Source organism: Diceros bicornis, chromosome 12, assembly GCF_020826845.1.
Source record: "Diceros bicornis minor isolate mBicDic1 chromosome 12, mDicBic1.mat.cur, whole genome shotgun sequence".
In the NCBI taxonomy this organism is placed as follows: domain Eukaryota; kingdom Metazoa; phylum Chordata; class Mammalia; order Perissodactyla; family Rhinocerotidae; genus Diceros; species Diceros bicornis.
In genome coordinates this window covers 72,681,963-72,706,390 of record NC_080751.1, presented here as the reverse complement: position 1 = coordinate 72,706,390, position 24,428 = coordinate 72,681,963, and the positions used below count along the sequence as shown (strand labels likewise).

Genomic DNA, 24,428 nt, shown 5'->3' with positions numbered 1-24,428 from the left:
AAGTCAGCATAACAATAATACAAGAGAGGAAAGAAGCACAGTTTAAAGAGGACACCAAACGAGAGAGAATATTACATACAATCTACATCAATAAATCTGAATGTCACAACATAAATGATGCACTTGGAAAATAAGAATTAATAAAATAGATCCCCAGGAAAGAGTGATGATTCTATAATCCAGATCCCAAGAAAGAAGTTAACGAAGGGTCTAAGAAGCACTGGACAAGTTTTATAAGTGCCTTATCAAGGAACAGATAAACCTACTATATAAACCCTCTGTTTCTCTTTTATAAAAGTTGTTTTGAGCACATTTGTGGGCTTCCAATTTGAATGGTATTGTATCGTGGAGTTGGTTTTCTCGCTAAGAAATGTCATTTATATAGCTCCCCGTGAGGAAAGAGCTAACACAGCAGGTATGTGTGCTCACTCTGGCACCTCTCCAGGGGAGCCTGGAACGACGATTGATTGCGGCCAAATGCTAGAAACTTGGCCCTGGAAACGTTCTTTATATTAATCATCAGTGATTCTACATGTACACCTGGAGCAATGACCATGCCACACCGGCTTCTCAGGATTGCTTTGCGCAAACATCCAGACTGGTGATGGGCTTCTCATTCACTCTTGGTGCCGGAGATTAGGTGACCATGGTTGCTCACAGCAGATTGTGCCTACATGTCCAGCCCACCAGGTAGCCCCAGACCCTGAGCCTCAAGCCGGTTTTCCTGTCCAGCTAGCTCACACTTGTCCCTGTAGTTCACTGCTAGAGAGAAAGCACCTCGTGTGCAACCCCAGGTGGTGAAGGACTCTTCTGAGCCTGTGCGGACCTCTCCTGTCTCTGTTTGATGTTCATCTTTTTCCTGTTGTTCTTACTCTGCATCCCCTCCCTGGAATAAACCCTACCTGCCAGTGTAACCTGCTCCTGAGTCTTACAAGTCCCTTTAGCCAATCAGTAAACATGAAGGTGGTCTTTTCTTTCTTTCTTTCTTTCTTTCTTTCTTTCTTTCTTTCTTTCTTTCTTTCTTTTTTGAGGAAGATTGGCCCTGAGCTAACATCTATTGCCAGTCTTCCTCTTTTTTTCCTTTTATCTCCCAAAGCCCCAGTAGATAGTTGTATGTCATAGTTGTACGTGAAGATGGTCTTGATACTGTTGAAACACAACCAACTATACGTGAAAATTAAATTAAAATGTCAAGGAATAGCACTCACTCTTATTTTGAAGCACTTTGATAGACCACTTCATTTGTTTAAACACACACACACAATTATGACTCTGCAAATCAGTGAAACTACACTCATTAAATGATTTAAATTACAAGCAGTAACTGAGCGAACAGGAAAGCGAAAGAGTTAAAGAAGATGTTTGCAATACATATAACCAAGAAAGTACACGATATACAGTGAATTCCTACAAATCAATAACAAAAATGCAGAAAACTCAATACAAAAATGGGCAAGGGATTTAAACAGGCACTTCACAAAAGAGAATATCCAACTGGCTAATAAACACATAAAAAGGTGCTTAACATCTTAGTCATCAGGGAACCGGAAATTAAAACCACAGTGACATACCACTACACGCCCACTGGGATTGGTAAATTAAACAAGACAAAACAAAAATCTTAAAGTGACAATACCAAGTGAGAAGGAAGTTGTGGAGCAACTAGAATATTTATACTATGCTCCTAACATCAACTGGTTCAAGCACTCTGGAAAACTCTTTGGAGGTATGTACTAAAGGGAACACGCATATACCTTACAGACCAGTGATTCCACTCCTGGGTATATACCCAACATAAATGCATACATATGTGGACCAAAAGATATGTACAAGAAAATTCATAGCATAATAACAAAATATTCCAAATGCTCATCATCACAGAATGATTAAGTGAATTGTAGTATATTCAAACAATGGGATCTCACATAGCTATGAAAATGAACAAACCACTGCTAAACACAACAAAATGGGTAAATCTACAAATAAAACATTGAGTGAAAGAAGCTAGAAAAGAGTATGCACTGTGTGATTCCATCCACATGAACTTCAAAAACAGGCAAATCTAGAATACGGTTTTGGAAAACAGGACAGTGTGATTTTTGGGGTAGAGGTAGGCTTCAGGGCCTGGGGGAAAGTATTGGAGACTTCAAGGTCTGGGTAAAATTCTATTTCTTGATAAAGATGGTCACTACATACATGCATTCATTCTGTCAGAAATTCATCATGCTGTACATTTATGAATTGTGCACCTTTCTTTATGTATAGTATGCTTCGAAAAAAGATTTACCAAAGTAATATGATGGTTTCAAGTAACTAAACTGGTTCCACAGCCTGCTAATGTGTTGCAGCTACTGTTACGTTGCGGCAGGGGATGGTCCAATCAGGGAGCATGGAGTACGTTAGGGATGTGCGTTAGGGATATGTGTTCAGAGAAAAAAGTCTCTGGCTAAAAATGACAGTGACATTCGGCTGTTATCCAGTTGCACTTGGATGCCTTCAGAGATGGCTACTGCCCGAGGAGTAGATAGCAAGAAGGGGGCTGCACTGACCTCCACTCCAGCCCACTCCCATCTTGAGAAGTTGGAAGAAGAAATCTCTTCCTGCCATTTGCAAGCCGTGACTTTGAAGAAGTCTGCCACTCCTGAGCCTTACTTTCAGATGGGTGGAGTAAGGCATGTTAGGGAGGAATGAGCATATGTTCAAAGAAAACCAAAGTGACTGTTGACTTTTGTGAGCTCTTTGCCAGAAGGAACTTTGACTTATTTATTTTATTTATATTTTATTCATATTTATTAATATTTTATCTGATACATAGAAGGCTCTCAATAAACACTCGTTGAAGAAAAGAAAGAAAGAAAGAATGCCTGAATGAATGAATGAATAAAAGAAACTGGCCTGGATAGAACAGACTTAGGAAGTAATAATAAAATGATGTGATAATAATGATCAATTATTGAGCTGTATTGCAAGTGCTTAAATCCAGTTCAAATCCTTACTTCCTGTGCAACACGAGTTTGCCCAGCTGTGAAATTGGCTGGTGTGTGTAAAGTGCAGCACAGGGCCTGGCACACAGTGCTCTCTGTGGGCAAGATATTCCTAATTTATTATGCTGAGCACTACTCTCAGTGCTTAATTTACATCATGTCGTTTAATCCTTAAAACACCCTGCCTGAGTTAGACATTCATACTCATATTTCCCAGATGTGTTAACAAGACCAGGCAGGTAAAGAAATCTACCAAAATTAAACACTATTGGCTGAACTAAGATTCAAACCTTAAAATGTTTGGCTTCAAAAGCCTGCATGATTACCCTCTGTGCCATACCTGATATTTGATTTGAAATGTAAACTGATTTGGTTTTCATACACATGTGATCTAGTGAAAATATAGTTCGTAATGGAGCCAGACTGTGGTGAGAGTTTAAACTACTTTTGGCTAAGATTTCAAGGACTTGTACCGTATCCTTCATTGCATAATTGGCAATCATGAAGCATACACTTGCTGGATTTGCTTTCAGTTTCCCTTCTAAGTAAAAGGAAAGTCATCTCTTTTTTCATTCAGAGTGTAGCATTCCTAGAATAACAATAGCTGACCCTAACTGAATGCTTTGTTTTCTAGGCACTGTTCTAAGTGATTCACATAAATTAGAATTTTCAGTCTTCACAAATATACCATGAGATATCCAGTCTGACAGATGATGAAATGGAGATTCAGAGAAATAAAGTAACTTAATCAAAGTCACACAGCCAGTACATGACGAAGTAGGCTCGTGGCTCCAGAAGCTTAACCACTAGGCGTATTCCAACTTTCTACAAATCTCATGAAAACATGAGACCACATGTTCAAACACAATTCTGATTAAAGACCGCTAAAAGAAAGAGAATTTCATTACAAAATTCAACAATGCTTCCTAAGAAAACTAAAAATAAATAACAAGCCACAGTAATTCTTGCCAATCTAGAAACATCTTAGAAAAACAACTGATTTTCCTATTGTCTATTAAAAATGGTGTAGAAATGCGGAAAAATATAAATGTCAAAATTTTAACACTATGAAAATGCATAAATTAAGCCGAATAACTACAGAAGGATTAAGGCATAAATGTCATTAAGTGCCTATGCATTTTGACTGTGACCTGAAAACGGGGCCCAAGGCTGACAGATTCTGCTCTTGTCCCCCACCGGTCAGTCAGTCAGACGTTTCATTATTTGGCTTTCACAAGAAACTTTCACTGCATGCCCACCATGTGAAGGGGGATGGGGTAGAAGCTTCTCCATGTTATGTTATGTGTGAGTCATACGACAACTACAGAGGTGACTGTATCGCTGTCTGGTTGCATCCCTATCTGCTACATGGAGGTAGAGATAGATGCCAATATCTTGATCCACATTCAGTTGGAAGGCTATCATTTATACCATGGACAGAGGCGAGCACTGAAGCAGATGCTGGCCCTAATCTGGCGCCTTCTGTCTTGGCCCTGTTCCAACTTTCATTTTCACGAAAATGAAGATGGAAACTTAAACTCAGCTGAGAATTAGTCAAAGAAGGTGTGTTCCTCCTCCTCATGTGACAGGTTGCTCAGGAGCATATAAAGTGCGTCTCTGAGCTGCGGGCAGCCTCAGGGCGCCTGGCACCATGTGGATGCTCGTGCCCATCGCTTTTGCTGGGAAGCTGCTGAGTGCTTTCAGGATGCAGCTGAGCTGTCTGTGGAGCAGCCTGGTGCCCCTGCTCCCCAGCCTCAGGGCAGCATTCCAGCTGGCAGGGACTCAGAGGGGACGGCAGCCACAGGGCAGGAAAGAAGCGGTGGAGACAAGAAGGGAAGAGGAAGAGGGCATCGACCAGCCCACCACCCCGCTCAGCGTCAACTACCACTTCACCCGCCAGTGCAATTACAAGTGCGGCTTCTGCTTCCACACGGCCAAAACGTCCTTCGTGCTGCCCCTCGAGGAGGCCAAGCGAGGACTGCTGCTGCTTAAGGAAGCCGGTGAGTCCCCAGTCCCAGCAAGAGATCAGGGTGCTCTGCCACTGGGTGGTGGGCTAAGAGGAGAGGAGCTGGGGCACTCACTGGCTGGAGAGAAACTCTCCTTTAGTCCTCTCCCCTTGCACAGTGAGGACGCCATCCTGTGAGAGAACACTAAAGGGAATTTGGGGATGGGCGCCTAAGCCTCCCTAAGCCACAGAGGGCGCTGGCATGGTGGGGAAGTGGAACAAACCCACCTCCTGCCGCTTCTAAGTGAGCAGAAGTCTGTCCAAATGCCAGGCTCCCAGTCCATCTAGAGTTTGGAAGGAGGCAAGCTGGGAAGGTTTGCTACCAAGTTTGTCCAAAGCACTAATGGATTGGAGTTTTTCAGAAACAGTTCATGAGGAAGGTTGAAAACAAACACAAAAACTTTGACTTAAGAACTGCAATATTTGAGTCTTTTATTTTGGGTTATTTATGTTTTGCTCTTAATATGAAACTTGGAAGAAACTATGTACAATGCAAATATAGCAATGACCTTGCTCTCGAGATTTGCCTGCTCAGCTTTACTGCACTAGTCATACGCAGGCGTCTCAGAGAGAGCTCAGCATGTCCAATTAGAAGGCGACATCCTCCACTCCAGATCTGTTCTCCCTCACGCCTTGTCTTCCTGTCTTTCCTAGAGCACCTCCTAAGCTAGCAACTTCAGCAACACCGCCAACTTTTTTCTCAAAGTATTTAACTTTTGTACAGAATTGTAATATGCGGGCACAAAGTTGCACACATCCTGAGGGTACAGCTCAGTGTATTCTACAAAGTAACCACACAGGTAAACAGCATGCAGATCTAGAAAGAAAACATCACAGTGCCCAGAAGTGGGCTCCTTTCCGGCCACTGCCCTTCCTCGCAAGGGTAAACACGAGCTTGTCTTCTAACACACAGATGAGTTTTGCCTGATTTTGTACTTTATGTAATGAAATCACAGAGTTTGCACTTTGTTGGATCTGACTTATTTTGCTCCCCATTACGCCTGCTCAGTCATCCACAGCTGATCCAAGTGCAGACCCACCTCGCCGCTTTTCCCAGGGTGGTCTAGCTCGGGGTCCCGCCATTTCTCCCAGGGACTGCTGCACTTCATCTCATTGTCTCAGCTGTCCCGACTGAAAGCACGTTATCGTACTAAAAGATATTTTTGATGCTTTTGCTCCCCACTTAACTCTCCTGCATGGCTTCCAAGCCCAAACTCGTCAGCAGAGACTTCCAGGCCCTCGGCAAGCTCAGTGTTTCCGTCAGCGTCCTCCACCCCAATGTCTTAAGTGCCCTGTACTGTGGGAACATCCTGTTATACCCGTTCTCCTCCAACACCTGCATCCTGGAGCCTGTGATGGTGCTGTCCTCTCCTCCTGGAATGCCGGTCACCCCAATCCCTGTTGGTGAGCTTTCAATGCTCCTCTGGATTATTCCTGGTCGTCTTCAGGCAGAATTAATACTCCCTTTCGTTTGTGATCCCATGACACTGGTTACAAATGCATATTAGAGCACTTTTTAAACTGTACTCCTATGTTTTTTGGGTTTTTTTTTTTTGTTTTCTCTTTGGCTGAGGGAGATTGGCCCTGAGCCAACATCTGTGCCACTCTTCCTCTATTTTGTATGTGAGTCACCGCCAAAGTATGACTTAATGAGTGGTGTAGGTCTGCGCTAGGGATCCGAGCCCGCAAACCTGGGCCACTGAAACTGAGTACACCCAACTCAACCCCTACACCACTGGGCTGGCCCTTTGTTGTTTTGTTTTTAATGTCTGGGCCACCAAGGAGTTTGAGTTCCAAGGTCGAATCTTAGCATTCTGTGTATTTTTGTGCCTAGAAAAATATATAGAATGTAATAGGGGCCTAATAAATGTTTTTGGATGGATGAATCAATGCATGAATGAACAAATGAGCAGAGGTCTGGTGTCGTGGAAAGAACTTAGACTCCTGACTCACAAGGCCAGAGTTTGCATTCTTGCTCCACCACTTACGAGATTTGTCAAGACATTTAACTTTTCTGAATATCAGTTTAATAACCATTGAAATGTAGATAATAACGATAACCCATATGCCCACCTCAAAAAGTTGTTACAAGGCACAAATAAGTGAATGCTTATGTATTTTTTTATGGATTATAAACTATTGTAGTTATAATTAATACTTTTATATAATGACTACTCAGTTTTAAATAAATAAAACCGAAGTTAATTAAAATTGTTAGTGTATAGTATGGGTTATGTGTCCTGTAAGTGAGATTTCTGACTAATAGAGGAAAATCTATTTTGGTGATGATTAAAACTTGAAACATATTAAAATTTAAATAAAAATGTTTCATTTAAATGAGTATTATATTTAAAATTAAAATTTACCACTCTGGCTGAAGATGCTTCTAAAATATATTATTTACTTCTCTGGCTTTTAAACAGAGAAGACTGAATAGAATTGAACTGTTGTGAGCATCAGGTATTGATCTGTGCTGTAATATGATCGCTCTTGTACGTTGACACCATTGTGAATTAATTGTTCCTTGTCCGAGATCTTAACTATGGCTCAACATCCTGTTCCTTCAGTTTTCTCGTTCTTTCGTCCCCTCTAAACCTGCTCCTCAAACTCATCAAGGGCTGTGCCACTGACCAATACGCTGTCTCGCTTTCTCCAGTTTATCTGTCCCTATTTAACCACACTTTTAGGGAATAATGTTTTTATTGGATTATAATGATAGTCACACAAGCAGCCTCCTAGCATGTTAGCTTATACATAGTGAGGTGATATGATGTATTAGAGTCCAATTGTAGACACATCTGAGAGTCAAAGGGGATTCTAAAAGGAACAGATATGTGATTTGGTCGACTGTAAACCAGACTGTTCTGGGCGAGCCGGGATGGACGGCGACCCTACTTAGGAAGATCAAAGGCTATGAAGCATGGGCAGACAGTCTAGCTCAACTTTTCTCTAGACTCAGGATCTTGGGTAAATCATAGAACCTTTCTGGAGCTCAATTCCTGCAACTACAGAGCAGGATAATAATTTCTTCCTCACTAGATTATTTTAAGGATTAAGCGAGTGTTTTAACCATGTCAGCTTGGGTGAGGTATAGGGAGGCCGGATGCAGATCAAGAGAGAGAAATTGGGAAGAGCTTTACAGTTTTGTTACTCACAGTTTCTTGGAGAGGACACAATTTGCCACCCAGGGCCCAGGGGGTGTACTGGGGCCAGCCGCCAGGCAGAGGGAGATGGGGGAACAGTGGACAAGAGCCTTTCTTGTGATTTCTGCCAGAAGGAACAGACACGGTAGGCCCAGCCGGCCTAGCATGGGCTAGCTGGAATAATTTCAGTGGGCTCTGGGCATAGTGCTGTCTCTGGCTGTCTGGGACCTGGCCCTGTAGGGCAGTGTATAGCGGCCCAGTGTGAAAGCCCAGTAGAGGAAGCACTGGGGGTGTTGACTTAAATGGCTGCTCAAGAAGAATTGACCAGCCTCTAGCCAGGGCCTCGAAACTGGGTCAAGACAGCATTTTAAAAACTATACCACTGTGCGATTGCACAAGTTAAATTGCCAAGCACAGTATTTTGTACTTAGTAGGTACAAAGTCTGTTGAATGGATAGATTAACAACGTTCTCAGGGAACTTGGTAAGTACACTGTGCTACTTGTGCCTTAGTAAGTTCGCTGGACCTCTCTGCTCTTCTCGTCAGTCTTTCTAATTATTTCCTTCCTGTGACCAAGTCTGTGCTGGTCTTACTGGGCCTGATGCTTCCCCCTTGGATCTCTGATTCTCACATCTGCTTTTATTTCTGTGATTTGTTGTGCCCTCTTCCCTCTTCTCCCCATGTTCTGAACCAGCAGTGGCTTGTCTCTAATCTGAACATGCTGGCTTATATCTGTGCTCTGAGCACCATCAAAATTCTGTGAAGTGGGCATTTAAAACTTCATTTAGTGGAACAAGCTGCTTACTGCTTAAGGGTTCATTCTGGAAATGACCCACTATGATATGGACCACTAGCAGAGAGCATCTACTAAAGACTCAGTGAACTGAGTAGTACTGAATTGAATTTAAAATGAACTCCACTGTGACAATATCACTGTATAAAAATCTGAATTTCAAAATACTCTTGGCCTTCTAGTTAATCATGACATGTTTCTCTCTATTCCCTCCAATCTTTCCTCCACTCCCCTAAAATTACAGAAAAATAATTGAAAGGGGAATAAACCCACAGAGAAATCAACACCGAGCTGTTATCTGATGTATGCACCTGGGCAGCTTCAACGTGTGTGTGCAGGGGAAGGGCTGCGGGAAGCTCACCAGACTGCCCCATGAAAAGCAGGAAGTCTCAGACGTTGGCACATCGTGTCATGACAAGGAAGGCAGTGGGTAAGAAGTGAGGGTGAGGCAGAAAGGAGGCAACAGGCTGGAGGCAGACCTGCAGCTCTCCCCACCGTGGTCAGACAAGGCCCCTCCCAGTTCCTGCAGATGACAGAAGGCTCATTTTCTGAAAGATCAGGACCCCAAGGGGATCTGAGGCCCCAAGGACCTCAGGGGCATCTGAGCAGGGAGGAGGAGGAGGAGAGCACCACACTGAATATACAGGGATAAGTGCAAGCCAGCCTGTTGGACACTTCTGCGGGGCAGGCAGCCGGCACGTAAGGCATACAAGGAGAGGTAAGAGTCTTCTCCGGGAAACAAAACGGCCCGGAGGAAAGACCAAGGACACTGGCATTTGGGGCGTTATCTAGTGAATAAACAATTTCCCCTCTTTATTACTCTGTGGTGGAACTGTCCGTTTGAGCAGTCCCTCCCTTAGTCACAGAAATTCCATTCAGCTCTTTTGGGCCTCACTCAAGTACGAATGGACAAATAAAACACCAGAATAAAAGGCAAACAAAACAAACAGAGAGAAAACAGAAAGAAGACCAAAACTTCAAAAAACCTATAATTAGTAATTCCAGAGAGATGACAGAAAGAATTACATATGTGAAATAAGAACACAATGCTAAGAAAAGGAATAGTCAGAATATAGGAGAGTTCGGAGAACTAAAAATGAGATTTCTAAAGTTAAAATTTTACTAGAAAGACTAAAAGATAGTCTTAGAAAAACAGGACAACAGGAACAGAAGAGACAAGAGGAAGGAAAACAGTGGTTTAATCCAGAAGCTCCAACATGCCAGTGAGAGAATTTCCAGAAAGAGAAAAGTAAATCTGAGAAGAGGTGGAAATTATCAAACAAGTGAGGTAGGAAAACTTCCCGTAAGATAGAGAGCTGCGTTTTTGGATGGAGGTTCTTCCAAGTGGCCAGAGCAATGAATAGAGACAGAGTCCATGAAGGCACATCATCCTAAAATTTCAGAACATTGGAAAGAAAGCATCTGGAAGGGCAAAAGCCATGTACTTATAAAAGATCATAAATAAGAGACAGAGCAGACATCTGAACAATAGTACTAAAACCTAGAAGACAATAAGTAATGCCCTGAAAATTCTGAGTGAGAAGTGATTTCACCCAGAATAGTATACCTGGCCACACTTGATCACAAGTGTATTTGGAAACACAAAAGTCCTCACTTTAATTCATATTTTACATTTTTTCAGGAAACTGCTAAAAGAATTTTTCAAAATAAGGGAGTAAACCGAGAGAGAGGAAGATGCAGATTCCAAGGCAGGAGGCATCCAGTCCACGGGGGGAAGGGCAATCCCAGAGTGATGAGGAATGATGCCCGGGGGGCTAAGAGCCCCGACTCCATGGGCGGCAAGTGGTTTTCTGTTTGCAAATCTGTGGGCTGCATCATGGCACCCTTTGGCTTCTAAGTAATTCTGTCGTCGGTGTAACTAATTCCTACGTTGAAGTGCATCTATTTTAAAATAGGGGAAAATACACAACTTCAGGTGATATTTCTTCCTGGTTAGGCCCTGGATTATATACATGCTTATTCAGACAACATGAGGCTGAAAGGGAGCCAGGGTTAGAGGAGGGAGGACAGTGAGGAGTTATTTCATTTCTGTTCCATTGAGAAAGTATTACTTTTGCCATTAAAATAATAATGGATGTTGGTGAAGTGTAAAAATAGAAGGAAAAATTCACGTTTCCTCTCTCTCAGGTATGGAGAAGATAAACTTTTCAGGCGGAGAGCCATTTCTCCATGACCGGGGCGAATACCTAGGCAAGCTGGTGAAGTTCTGCAAGGAGGAGCTGCACCTACCAAGCGTGAGCATCGTGAGCAATGGGAGCCTGATCCGGGAAAGGTGGTTCAAGAGCTACGGTGAGCTTGCTGTGTGACGCTGTAGTGGTTGCTGGTATTCTTGTTGGTTACTGTATTTTCTTCCATCCTGGGCTTTAGGCCGGGCCTACTGGGGACCGGAAGAGAGGAAAAAGCAATCTTGCTTATTCTAATCTCTGTTCAAGCTGTGCATGGAGTTATGGCAATTTCAGTTTGGTAGGGCTCTAAATAAACAAGTCTAGCAAGACGGATAACAGAAAAGATTAGTAAGCATATCTCTTCTGTACATTTCAATTTAGCAAGTATTAAGACCTATGGCTTTAGCTTAACCACTTGCAAGGAAAATTGACACAGTTGACAGTTTTGTAAGCCCTGATGTTGTTGTTTGTTTGCTATTAATCTTTAATTTAAAAAATATTTACATGACTATTTTTTATTAGTCTCATGTATAAATTAAGCGATTGGACTAAAACAGTCATTCTCACCTTTGGCTGCATATTTGGCTGCTTAGGAACTGTAAATAAAACATCTGTTGGGACTGGAGCCCATACTAATTATGTCAGAACCCCCGCTTGTGGGGACAAGCCAATTTAGGGGGGGGTTCCAAGGGATTCCACTGTGTGTGCAACCAGGATTATGAACCACTGATCGTAAGATTACAGCTAAGTGTTACATGGATGTAATATGTGCTCTAAGGAACTTAGGAAGCACTTGAAAAATGCTAGTTATTAATACTGCTACCATTGTAGGAGACAGAGCCTAACTCTTAGAGTACAAGTTTCTGTTACTTTGTATGAGCTGTTTGAACCTTGAAATCATTCAAAAGGTAGTTGCATTTATGATCTGTTGGGGATGTTCGCAGGAAATCTCTGACCAAATACCCCTTCTGAGATGGTGAGGAAATGGACGTGGGAGGGCGAGGAGGTTGTGGATGTGGATAGGATAGCCCATATGGTGAAAGTTAAGCAGGAAGAGAGGATTCACAAGTTTCAGGTAAAGGTAAATCAGGAAAGACAAGACAATGGATTAAAACCAAAACAGCCATGAAGGGAGTCACTTAGTGAAACAGGGATCAGAAGTTCTAGAGTAAGCTTTGGAAACCACTTTTAGAGAGACAAGAAAGGTTTAGGGAGCCGTGTGAGCAGACAATAGTTGGTCAAGTTTGCTGGGTGTGTACCTGGGCAATGCTTTCCCTCCAAGATCACTGCAAATGCTTGTCAGTGTGGTGTGAAGAGTAGTGGCCAGGAGGGTCCCTGCCCTTCAGGGTCAGAGGCTCAAATGCTTGTATGGGGGAGGTAGTGTCATTAGTGAATTTGGAAGTGCGTGAGAAAAACCAGCTTTGGTGGGAGAGAGACAGTAAGAAAGTGTGAACACTGTGAAGGATTGGAAGCATCATGCGCTATTCATAGTGGACAAGTAGACAGTCAATTATGAGCTTCCATTGATTTCTGTACTATATAGGAGTTTAGGATAGGGTTGCCACATCCTCAAATTATCAAATCCACATCAGAAATCTACATTTTCTGGTAAATCTCAATTTGAAATATTTTTAGATGTCGTGTTTATGTATACCCACGTGAAAGGACCAGGGATGGGTCTGTGTGCTTGAGGGGATGCACAGAGCTGTTTCAGAGCTCCCGCTACCACTCTACAAGGAGTGGTAGGAGTTCTCAGAGAGTTCTAGGAGAACTCACTTAATAGCCAGTTATACTCATGGCTGAGGTTTATTAGAGCAAAAGCTACAGAGCGGAAACAGCAGAAAAAAGACATGCATCACCAGAGTCTAGAGAGGCCAGACAAGCTTCTGAGTCCTTCCCCATCCAGGGACGCACAAGGTGTGCTTTCTCTCCAGCAGTGAATGACAGGGACAGGTTTGGAATGTCTTGGCCCAGGAGAGCTCATTTGAGTCTTAGAGTCTGAGGCTTTCATGCAGGGCTGGTCCCCTAGGCAAATACTGCTATGCAACCAGCCATGGCAACTGAAACTCAGGGCCCTCAACAGTGAAACCAGGTGCACCATGAACCCTGCTGAACAATCCTGGCAACTCTTGACAAGTTGATTTTACACGCCCCACTGCTCCAGGCATACACATATCATCCATCAGTGACATACATAACCTTCTGGCAGCCATACATGCAGGGGTTGGCCAGGATTCCATCAGGGTTCCAGGCCCTCCTGGAGACATACAGGGACTGAGCAAACAGATCTGCTCTGTGAACTCTTTCTGCACAATGGCTTTGATAAGAAAATCTTAGAGCAGGAGGAGGGGATATCATAGTAACACAGCAAAAGCTGGAGAGGTGGTAGAAAAAGCAATTGACTTAGAGCTTCTTGGCTGGCTTGGAATCAACTAGGTAAGGCATTAACATAACTGATGGGTCTCTATTTTTGGGTTTTGAACTTCCTATTTGGTTTGGTTGGAGACTACTTGTTCAGTTAGTTGCCTTTTCCCAATATGATATGCCATTAGGAATTTATTCGAGATCAATTTTTAGGATATTCTGGTTGTTTTAAATAATGGCCAATTTCCCTATTGTGGCTTCAGTTTGTGCTAGATGCTTTGAGCCTACAAAATAAGTAAAAGACAAGTGCCCTTGGAGAGCCTAGAGTCTAGTTAGGAAGATGGGATACCAAGGATGTATGATTAGGTAACAGATTGTAACTCACCCTAAGTCATTGTTCACAGTTCGGGACCATCAATTACTTCCATCTTTCTGCAATTTTTGGGGGGAAGTGGAGGCTATACATGTGGATACCATCAAATTAGCCCCTACATTGAAGTCAAAATTACTCTCCGATTATAAAATTAAAGAACAATTGCTTAAAGAGTTTTTGGAACCCCAGTTTCTATAATTTGAGAGTAGTTTTAAGAATTGACTTTGCAGCCAATGCTGCATAGTTACTATAACTAGGAAAACTCAAACGTAATCACCTGCAAGGACTTGGCCCGTGAATGACTGGGCGACAGAGAGTGCCTGTGCCTGACAGACAGATGGATAGTGGGGAGCAACAGACGAAGTTAAAGGAGTGGAAAGAAAAGCAGAGGAGAAAGTAATGTTACAGAAACCGATGGGAGAGAGACCGAAATGAAGATAATTCTCCCCAATGTTTACTGTGCTCCAGATTCAACCCACTGTCCCGTCTCTTAATATGTTGCGTTGCAGGGGAAGTGGTTTACACTCTGCCTCCTCCACTGAACTCCCCTTCATCTTGGCTTTCTCAGCATCTACTACGGTTGTGGTTGACATATCCTAGGATCTCTATAAATCCTTAGATGGTGAATCAAATATACAAAACAAGTCAAGAAGAAGCGAAAGATCTTGGCAGAAATATTAGTGTTCTTCTACCGAGCAAGTTTATTTATGTGATGAGAAAAAGAGAAGTAAATCTGTAAATGCTCCTAGATATGTCTGGGGGCGCCAAAAGGTCTACTTGCTTCAGAAGTTACATGATTCGGATGCAGGAATTAATGAAAAACCTCATTTAAATATATTGATGAATGTTGACACATACACGTGCAGAGTTTTAGAACAGTCAAATGTATCTCCATCATCTCATTATGTGTATATATATTTTTTCAAGATTATTTTACACAAGTACCAAGTATAGTTCACATTTCAGTGAGTTTTGTGGGTATGAGGAAAAGTGTCTTTTAAAACATTGAAACAGATACAAGCAAGATATGTTCTCTTGTAAAGAGAGAGAAATGGCCTACAGGGCTTGGTCTTTGAATGGAAAAGCTTAAAGGTGATCATTTTCCCTCAGGTGAATATTTGGACATTCTCGCCATCTCCTGTGACAGCTTTGACGAGCAAGTCAATGTCCTCATTGGCCGTGGTCAAGGAAAGAAGAACCACGTGGAAAACCTTCAAAAACTGAGGAGGTGGTGTAGGGATTACAGAGTGGCCTTCAAGATAAACTCTGTCATTAATCGATTCAACGTGGAAGAGGATATGAACGAACAGATTAAAGCACTGAACCCCGTCCGCTGGAAGGTAAGTACATGGCGCTGCGTATGCTAATTATAATTAAGAACACTTGCAGGAGAGACTTGCCTCAGTGACACTGAAAATGACCAGGGTACAGAGAACTCGACCTACTGAGCCAGCCGGGAGACCCGGTCCTTGGTCCTTCTTTCCGCTCCGTTACACATTAAACTACTGACGTTCTGTTGGGCTCAGTTTCCCCTTCTGAAAACTGGAACTGATTCGCTTCTGGAATATTGAGAGGATAATGATCAAAAGATATACCAAGTATATGAAGATGTTCTGAAGAATATGTCCATAGAAAGCCCAACTTGTATGTATTTATTAATATAATAAGACTGGATGTCTTCTTAAAACTCTTGGCTTATTTATAAGTGGATATATGTTCTTCATAAATTCTGATGTTAATAAATGTTTCATTGACTTATAGAAGATATTGGGGGCAAAGCCATCCCAAGTTGTAGCAAAATTCATTCCCTGAGACTTGTGCTTTAGGACCGGCCCCACAATCAGCCACCAAAAAATCTAAAGTTCAAATACATGCAGGCCAATCCAAGGTATATGTATAGCACCCACAATGTGCAGATGCTTTTAATTCTTATAAATAAGTTTTCTTCCCTCGGCTGTTCTTCAGAATCAACTCGGGCGACTGTTTGAAAAGCAGCTTCTGGAACCTCATCCCTACCCACGGTCTGAAACAGGATCCTGGGGGGGAAGACATTAGCAAGAGGGCTTACATGAATAAATATTTTTAACAAGCTGCCCTGAAGATTATATAGCTGTCCAAAATCTCTTCCTGGACCCCAGAGTAGATGCAACTAAGTATAAGATGTAGAATTGAATTCTAATAAGGAAGAGACATGGGGAAACTCACATAATGTAAAGCTGTATGTGCTAGGATAATATGGGAGGGTGAAACAGTCAAAGACTCATTCTGCCGAAGTGCTAGGAAGGCTTCATGTAGGAGGTGGTATTTGGCTGTGCTCTGAAAGATGGGCAGGATTTCCACAGGTGAGGAAGGTCTGGGGAAGGAGGTCACCTCCAGATAAGAGGACACACTGCACAAAGAAAACTTTCAAAGCTGCCTGGGATGTGTTTTAAATCCCATGTCAGCGTTCAGAACAGGGTTAGGGAGATGGGGAAAGGGATTATTATGTTATTTTCCTGAGGTTATCCTGTAATATGTGGAAATGGGTTAGGGAAAGCTGCAACGTTACTTACTTCTTACATTTTTAAATTAGTATATTGAGCTTGAACTATGGTTACACATGTAAGTAAGCTGGAATATCAGCCACTCTCCCAGGCCTAGGGGGAACTGGAAACGAGCTAAAGAAAGAGAAGATCGGAGGAACAGAAGCTATGATCCAATAGGGAGGGCCAGGCCAAGGCCAGAGGGCTAAGCTCCAACTTCTTAGATTTTCTTTCTAGAACCACCTGCCAGGCACCACTCTCCTTTCCCTGCTCCCGCATCTCTGTTCCACTTCTTTTGCTATTAGTGTCTTCCTCATTATTCTCTTTTCAGCTTTTATACGTATATGTTTCCTCATGGCTTTGGTTTGCTCGTGGCTCCCTGTCGCTTCTCTAATACATAGCTTTTTTCTCCAGTCTGTCTACTTCTGCTCTAGCTTCCACTTGCCTGATTCACTCCAGAATTGCCTTTCAAAATCCTGACTATTTTGGAGGGAGAGGATTAGCTGCTGCCTGTTTGGAAAACAGTTTTCTCATCACATCGTTGATGTCTGCAGGCTGCAAGTTGATGTAAATGGAGGCCCCTGGACCAAGTTCTCATGTGATCACTCATGTGGTTCAGAACCTGGTTTCCCAAGGCTGCATACCCCTGGGAGACCCTGGGCTTGCAGGTGCTGTCCACAGGACATCAGTGCTTAGCCACTCGGTATCTGTCAACGGGGGGGGTTGCTGTCATCTGTAAGCTTGCTCCAGTAGCAACAGAGTGGGCTCCACCTGACCCTCCCCATCTGGTCCCACGGCCCTCCCACTGCTCTCCTTCAAGCTCCTATGCCGTGATTTTCTCCCAAGAGGCCCTCCCACTCTAGCTGGCAGATTCTGGAACCAAAGCCACCAAGGAAAACACCCATGTGTATCTTCACTGTCTGATACTCCAGTCAGCTTGGGATTCCAACCTGTGGGGAAGGCACCCCTCCCTGCCAGGCCTCTCCTCTCACCCTGTGCCTGGACTCGGGGTGAGTGCTGTGGGTGCAAGAAGAGTGACAGCCCCTCCCAAGAGGCTCGCAGCCCACTGAGTAAGACAGCCATGAAAGCAAATGGTGAAAGAACCATGTGACCAGGGTCAGCAGGGGCAGAGGTCAAAGAACTGGGGAGCACAGAAGAAGGGAATCCTGGGGGGATAAAGAGTGAGCAAGAAGGCAATATTTAGGGCATTTTGAAATTACTTCCAAGCTGACTAAAGTGTTGATTAAATGCTATGGAGGATCTCCCCTTACGTGAAAACCCCATAGATCTGGGCTCCGGGCTGGGTCTGTCTTTGATCAGCCACCGCCTATTATCACCTTGAACAAGTCCCAGGGACTGAGTTTTTCCTTTTCAGATGATGGTATTCATTATGATGGATTAATACCTTACACACATACATTTATTTATTTACTTAAAAGACTGTTGAAAAAGATTATTAATGGCTTTGGAAAACTGTCCTTATACATTAACTGAAAAACAAACATATTCTAGAGGGCTTAATTAGAATGTATTAAAAATCAGTGGAAACAATATTTTGAAAATACTTATTTCTTGGTTTGGGGATTACAAATGATTTGTTTATTTTCTTGATGCTTTCGTATAGTCCATATTTCCTTCAATGAACATTGTTATTTTGTAGTCTGAAAAATTAGATTATATGAATAGAGAAAACATAATCAAGACCAGTTTTTTGAAGTTTATATTTTAGGAATGTTTGTGCTTCCTAAATTTTAGGGTGAGCTCCTGCTTCCCCAGAGCAATGTCTTTCTAGAATGTTCCTTAGTTCGATGGATCTTCTTTGCTTAGGAGAGATGAAGCTTGGGGCAGGGGAAATGAGATTTGGGGTAAAAAAGAGATGGAAAACTCTTTACAAAGCAAACACCACACTTGTCTTTCAGGTCTTCCAGTGCCTCATAATTGAGGGTGAGAACTCCGGAGAAGATGCTCTGAGAGAAGCAGAACGATTCCTTATTAGCGATGAAGAATTTGAAAGATTCTTAGACCGCCACAAAGAGGTGTCCTGTTTGGTGCCTGAGTCTAACCAGAAGGTTGTATAAAGCCAAAGTTGCTTTGTTCACCATCACACATTTAGATGATTCCAAAGAGAGAAATCTCTTGCCCAATGGCTCCATACAGTGTTATTTAGGGGGTTCAGCGTGGAGAGATGGAAGGAGGGCAGTCTCAGGGCCAAGGTCCAGGTTAAACAATATTAGCCAAAGCGTGTCTACACTACGGAGCTTCCAGGTGTTACCAGTGGCAGAGTAAACTAGTGTGTTCTCAGAAGCTAAAGAAAAAAACACTTCCTTGATCAAATGTACATTGCTGCAGTGTTAAGGCCAGTTTCACATTTCACCCAGGAAGCTCCCAAGTTTGTGAATCAACAGGCTGGTCTGAGGTGGGCCCACAGTTCTGCACTTTCACAAGCTCCCAGGTGAGGCTGCTGCTGCTGGCCCAGCTCCAGACGTTCGATAGCACGGTCTTGACCTGACAGTGCTCAGGAGTCGGGAAACCACGGCCCCACGGACAATTCCGGAATGCAAGCTAAGAATAATTGGGAGAAAAGTCAAAACAAGAATAACATTCGTGACCAATGAAAATGATATGAAATTCAATTTTCAAAGTCCATAAATAAAGTGCCAGTAGAACACGGTCACATCTACTCTTTGAGTATTGTCTATGGTGGCTTTCAAGCTACGTCTGCAGGGACTATTAGTTGCAACAGACACCGTATGGCCTACAAGGCTGAAAATATTTACTATTAGGCCCTTCACAGAAAAAAGTTCGCTGACCCCTACCCATAGGGGTGAGTATAGAAGATATACCTACTATAGGAGTATAGGTACACCTTCTATAGACCTACAGAAGGCACAACTAGTTACAAGTAGTGTAAGGAATGTTAAACTCCTCAGGTAAGCTCCCAGGAGATAGCCTTAAAGGGGCTCTGCTTTATACATGGAAAAAGGGAGAACTAGATGTATGGTGGACACGGCTACTGGGAATATTGAGTAACGAAGAATAGGGCTCTCCCACAGCTTCAGGAAATCGGGAAATTGGCCTGGAGATTTCAGTCAGAGAAGCTTTCAGGTGACCTCTGACCATTTCCGCATGGGGCAGAGAATCTGGCCTGTGTGAATCTGTCGGACTCTGAATGGACACAATCAGATGCCCCCAGAGATGTGTGTTAGGTGGGGATAGGGGCACTGGTGGATGGCTCACTTTGTAAGGGACATACCCAAAGACACTCCAGGGATATAAGAAACAGTGAATCCACAAGTAATAAAACACAAACACACCAACATTGTAAGACCAACAGTTCAGCATCCATATGGAAAAATACACTTGAAACTAAATTTGTTTTTAATTTCTCCTTTGCAGATGAAGGATTCCTACCTTATTCTGGATGAATATGTGAGTATTGCTAATGAATTATAAAATTATCACTTAAAATTAATTAAGCAGCAATGCTAGAGTTGAGTTATAATGAGCATAGCCATTTAGTCCATATTTGTTCTTAACTAGCATTTCATATTTTTATTGTCACTGATTGGCATTAATATTAGAGTCCTTACTTCACTGGGTCAAGTTCTGAGCTAAGCACTTGGGCAGGCATTAGCTGGAACCTGGTCCCTGTATGTGCACTAACCCCCAGGTGATGGTGTCTCCCTTGTGGCTATGGATCCATGGACATCAGGTTGAAGCTGACATTACACAAAACAGAGTCCTCTGTCATGCCATCTTGGGCTGGGGGTTCTCTGGCAATAGGGTATTGAGGGTACTTGACACTTCACATGACATTTAATTTCTCACATACTGCCAGCTTGCCCTCTGACTGATACATCTTGGCTTTGGTAAGAAGAGGTTACAGTTCCACTCCAAAAGCCACCGATATTATCCCTGCCCCCACTGCCTTCCAAAGGAAAAGGAAAATCTGCCCTTCTTGAAATAGAAAACACATCCCTTTTTGCTTTCTCTGTCTCTTTTTCTTTTTCTTTTCTTTTTTTTTTTTTGGCTAGATAAACCTTTGCCAATATTTCTAGCACAGGACAAATAATTCCATTCAAAGACTTGTTTTTAAGAAATGAGCTCCAACAAGAACAATGGCTTCAATATTTAAATGGGATTTGGTGTTTTGAGAAATGCTTATTGTGATTTTGGTATTTTATTATTCTCAACTTAATCAATGATGCTTCACAGCCGTTTCATTTTTTTGTTGACGTGAGCTTTTTTTATGGAGCATAAGGGGAAAAGTAATCACACGAATGTTCAGTTTGAGAGGAAAGAGGTAGAGAGGAAAAGTCAAACGGAAGTTATTTTTGGAGTATCATGATTGGCTGGAAATTTTGATCAATGCTCATCAACAAACTCTGGTCTCCACACAGTTGGAACAAATGTAGTGGAACTAAAATTTGCTTTGGGCAGTTTAAGAACATTTTGATTCAACAAGTATTAGCGGAGCTCCTACAAAATGCTCAGTGTCATGGCAGGTCACATGAAGTGTGAGGACCTCATTCCCGCCTGTAAGGTGTTTAATGTAGAATAAAAACCAAGACACTTATCAGGGCATAGAAGACTCTTCTTGACCTGGCGCCAGCCTGCCTCTGTAGCTCCTTTCTTATCACTCTCTCCTTCTCTCTAAGGAAGTTTTATTAATATTTACACTTATATATTCATGTGCACACAGTTTTCATTCCATCAATGTCATCTACCCAAAATTTCCCAGACACACCATATTCTTTCATGCTTCTGTACTTTTATAATACTGTTCTCTCCAACTTACAATTTCAAACATAATTCAGACATCAATATTTTTTGGAGGTCTTTCCTGATTAACCTCTCCTCCCCAGTGGAGAGACATACCCCTCCTGCGGACGTATATAACTCTGATTATCATGCACTTAATCAATCTAACGTGTTTATGTCAGTTAATGTGAGTTAGTTGAGTAGAGAGATGGTATCCAAGGAGTTCAGCATTCTCAGTATAGTATCTGGCCACAGTTCTCAATAAACATTTGCTGAAATGATTGGAATATCAAAGTCATTTTGGATGAATCCTCAAAACTGAGTTTTACAGGATAAATTATACAGAAATACCCCAATTTCTGTCATGAATTTTCTAGATGCGCTTTCTGAACTGTAGAAATGGACGGAAGGATCCTTCCAAGTCCATCCTGGATGTTGGAGTAGAAGAAGCTATAAAATTCAGTGGATTTGATGAAAAGATGTTTCTAAAGAGAGGAGGAAAATACGTGTGGAGCAAGGCAGACCTGAAGCTGGACTGGTAACGCCGGAAGTGGAACCGGCCTTCGGCCCACCTGTGGGGACCTCTTACTCAGACTCAAAGTGTGGCCGCCACTGTCAGCAGTGCCTCCTGTTGGCATTTCTCAGTGGCCCCAAATCTGGTTTTTTATTGCACATGATATCTGATTATCTGTGGTCACTGAACACCTAAATAACTTGGATGACTGACTTCCACAGATAATGCAAAACCATTAACTTTAGTTAATTAGGTTATTTTGGATTTGATTTTTTTGAGCAGTGTTTACTGTGACTCCTGTATTTTCATTTATTTTTCCAGTCCTTTCACTTGAGAGATTCAGTTCTTTTCTGCTAAATATCAGGATGCCAATTTTCACATCTGGAAAAATTACAAAATATCTCCCCCAATTATTTCTGCTTGTTGTAACTTCTTTCTTTTTCTGTGTTTTTACTATGCAATCTTGGACTTTTGACCCAGAAGTTTAGAAATAGTCAACAGATGTTTCAAAGAATAAGAAATGATCATCTTATCAGTCTTCAGTAAGCTCCTGGAAGGAATAGTCCGTCTACCGATGCTCCACACAGCCCCTGCCCATGCTGACTATTCCATGAATGTTAGCTATCTCTCTTGCTCTCCGTTCTCTTCTAAGATTCTTAGTAAAACCAAGACACACTTTACATTTCACGATGAAGTTGACACGGGGTCAGTGCTTAGGTTGCCGTGTGAAATTATTATACAAGCCACTAGAGTCTGTCAAGCACAAACATTTGAGTTCATTTGAGTAGATGGTTGGCCCCAAATCTCTGAAAAGTGACAGCTTGCTGGATTGGCATGAGCTATTCTGAAAAAGCACTGGGTGAGTGTAGGAAAGAATGTGATGAAGAGTCTAGAATGTACCTGGATTTTATGTAAATAAAGAAGTGGCACAATATAATATTTCTCAATTCACTCTGAATCACTTGAAATAAGGTGCAATCTAGGTCAGTATGAGAAGATCTGGGGCCTTCCTTTTCTAAGAAAGAGCTTGAAGGAAGATGTCACTTAAACTGGGTCAGGGGACAGACTTCTCTCCTTGAGGAAATATCACATGCAGCTTGTTTATGTGACCTAGACAGTATCTCATTGCCTGGGGAACAATGATTTCCTATCATTGTTTCAAAAAAACAAAATCATGGAAAATTTTTTACCCAAGCAGAAAAAAGATAATTTTAATGCAGTTGCCATTCCTATGTCGCTCACTAGGTGGCATTTAAATGTTGCCTGATGCCATTAACCCACCACGCAAAAATTCAGCTTCATCATCTATTTTCAAGACTTCGTGATTTTGAAAGGTTTGGTTTTTATGATTCTTTTCTCAGCAAAGACATTTCTACTTCAAATTTTAAGTCACTGTAATTCAAATGAAATATGTTTGTGTCCCATCTAAAATAGCATAAGTTGTCATATATTTTCCGTTTTATTTTACTTTTCTAAGAGAAAAATGAACTAGAAAGTTTTTTCCTTATGGATTTTGATAGTATCTGAGCTATGATAATGTTAATATAATCAATATAAACATAAAACAATTTTGTTACTTAACACGAGTGCACTTTGCAGATCTTCCCTTTATTCAACAAGGGTAAGTTCAAGAAAGAAAGATCACTTATGTGGAAGCAACAGAGACAGTAGGTTTATAGTAGGTGCTCAATCATTATTCTTTGAAATAAATTCTGAATTTGAAGCCCAAATGCGCCCAAATCCCCTGAGTTAGAATGAACTTCTCTTGAGCTGAGGGAAACTGTATGTCTCTTTTCCCAAAGGGAAATATGAAACGAAACAAAAAGCTGCACTTAAGAAATAAGTTATTGTAGGGCTAGCCCCGGTGGCTTGGTGGTTAAGTTCAGTGTGCTCCCCTTCGGTGGCCCAGGTTTGGTTCCTGGGCTTGGACCTACACCTCTTATCTGTCAGTGGCCACACTGTGGCGGCAGCCCACATTGAAAAAACAAAGGAAGATTGGCAACAAATGTTAACTCAGGGAGAGTCTTCCTCAGCCGGGGGAAAAAAAAAAAGAGAAGAAAAAAAAAGAAAGAAGCTATTGTAAATACAATTTCCCGTTGTTTTTGGACCACCACCCCCCTTCCTTATGCTCTGTCAGGATTTGCAAAGCTTTGATGTTTAAAATATTCAGATGTTCATTTTTCTTAAAGGAGAGAAACAGGGACATTTAGCATTAGAGTAAAATTCAAATATAAGGTCTTGCTTTTTTTTCAGTTTTAAATATGTGTCAGTTTTGTGAAACGTGTTCCTTTTTATTACAAAAGCAAAGGGTAATTTAACTGAGGTATTTCAATGTATATGTTAAGGGCAAATATTTTGTGCTGCTTTTAATTATTGCTTAAGTTTACATTGTGATAATATGAAAGGAATTTTGTCTTAAGAAACCTAGAAATATCAGACATTAGTAATAGCATATTGGTTAAAAAGTATGACTTGTCCCTGTTATTTAGTGATAAATGTTATGAGAGTTGCCTATTTGCTTCTAAGTTTGAAGACAAGTGTATAACAACGTACACCTGAAATTTATACAATGTTACAAACCAATGTTACTGCAGTAAAAAAAAAATAATAAAAAAGACGACGAGTGAAACCATCTAGCTGAATCATCTGAAATGGAGCCTGTCCTTTAGTCTGGAATCTGGATTCTAGTTGTTGGGTCGATAGAGAGAACCAAGATACTAAAACGAGAGCACAAAGTCACAATGAGGCTCTGTCAGGCAAGAACTCATCCTGTAGGCTGCCCT

At 41.9% G+C, this 24,428-nt stretch overlaps 1 protein-coding gene across 1 annotated transcript; it reads left to right on the top strand.

The window, feature by feature from the left end:
• The first annotated feature begins 4,635 nt into the window (after window positions 1-4,635).
• On the top strand, window positions 4,636-23,144 carry RSAD2 (radical S-adenosyl methionine domain containing 2). The gene is made up of 6 exons (XM_058550692.1): window positions 4,636-4,984; window positions 11,074-11,235; window positions 14,959-15,188; window positions 18,290-18,439; window positions 19,767-19,799; window positions 21,509-23,144. The coding sequence occupies exons 1-6, from the start codon at window positions 4,636-4,638 to the stop codon at window positions 21,671-21,673; spliced, it is 1,089 nt and encodes a 362-aa protein (XP_058406675.1). The 3' UTR covers window positions 21,674-23,144.
• Window positions 23,145-24,428: the final 1,284 nt, after the last annotated feature.

Coding starts and splice junctions, on each gene's coding strand:
- RSAD2 (XM_058550692.1), top strand. CDS start 4,636: ATGTGGATGCTCGTGCCCATCGCTTTTGCTGGGAAGCTGCTGAGTGCT. Junction 18,440..19,766: donor TGCCTGAGTCTAACCAGAAG/GTTGTATAAAGC, acceptor TCTCCTTTGCAG/ATGAAGGATTCCTACCTTAT. Junction 19,800..21,508: donor ACCTTATTCTGGATGAATAT/GTGAGTATTGCT, acceptor TGAATTTTCTAG/ATGCGCTTTCTGAACTGTAG.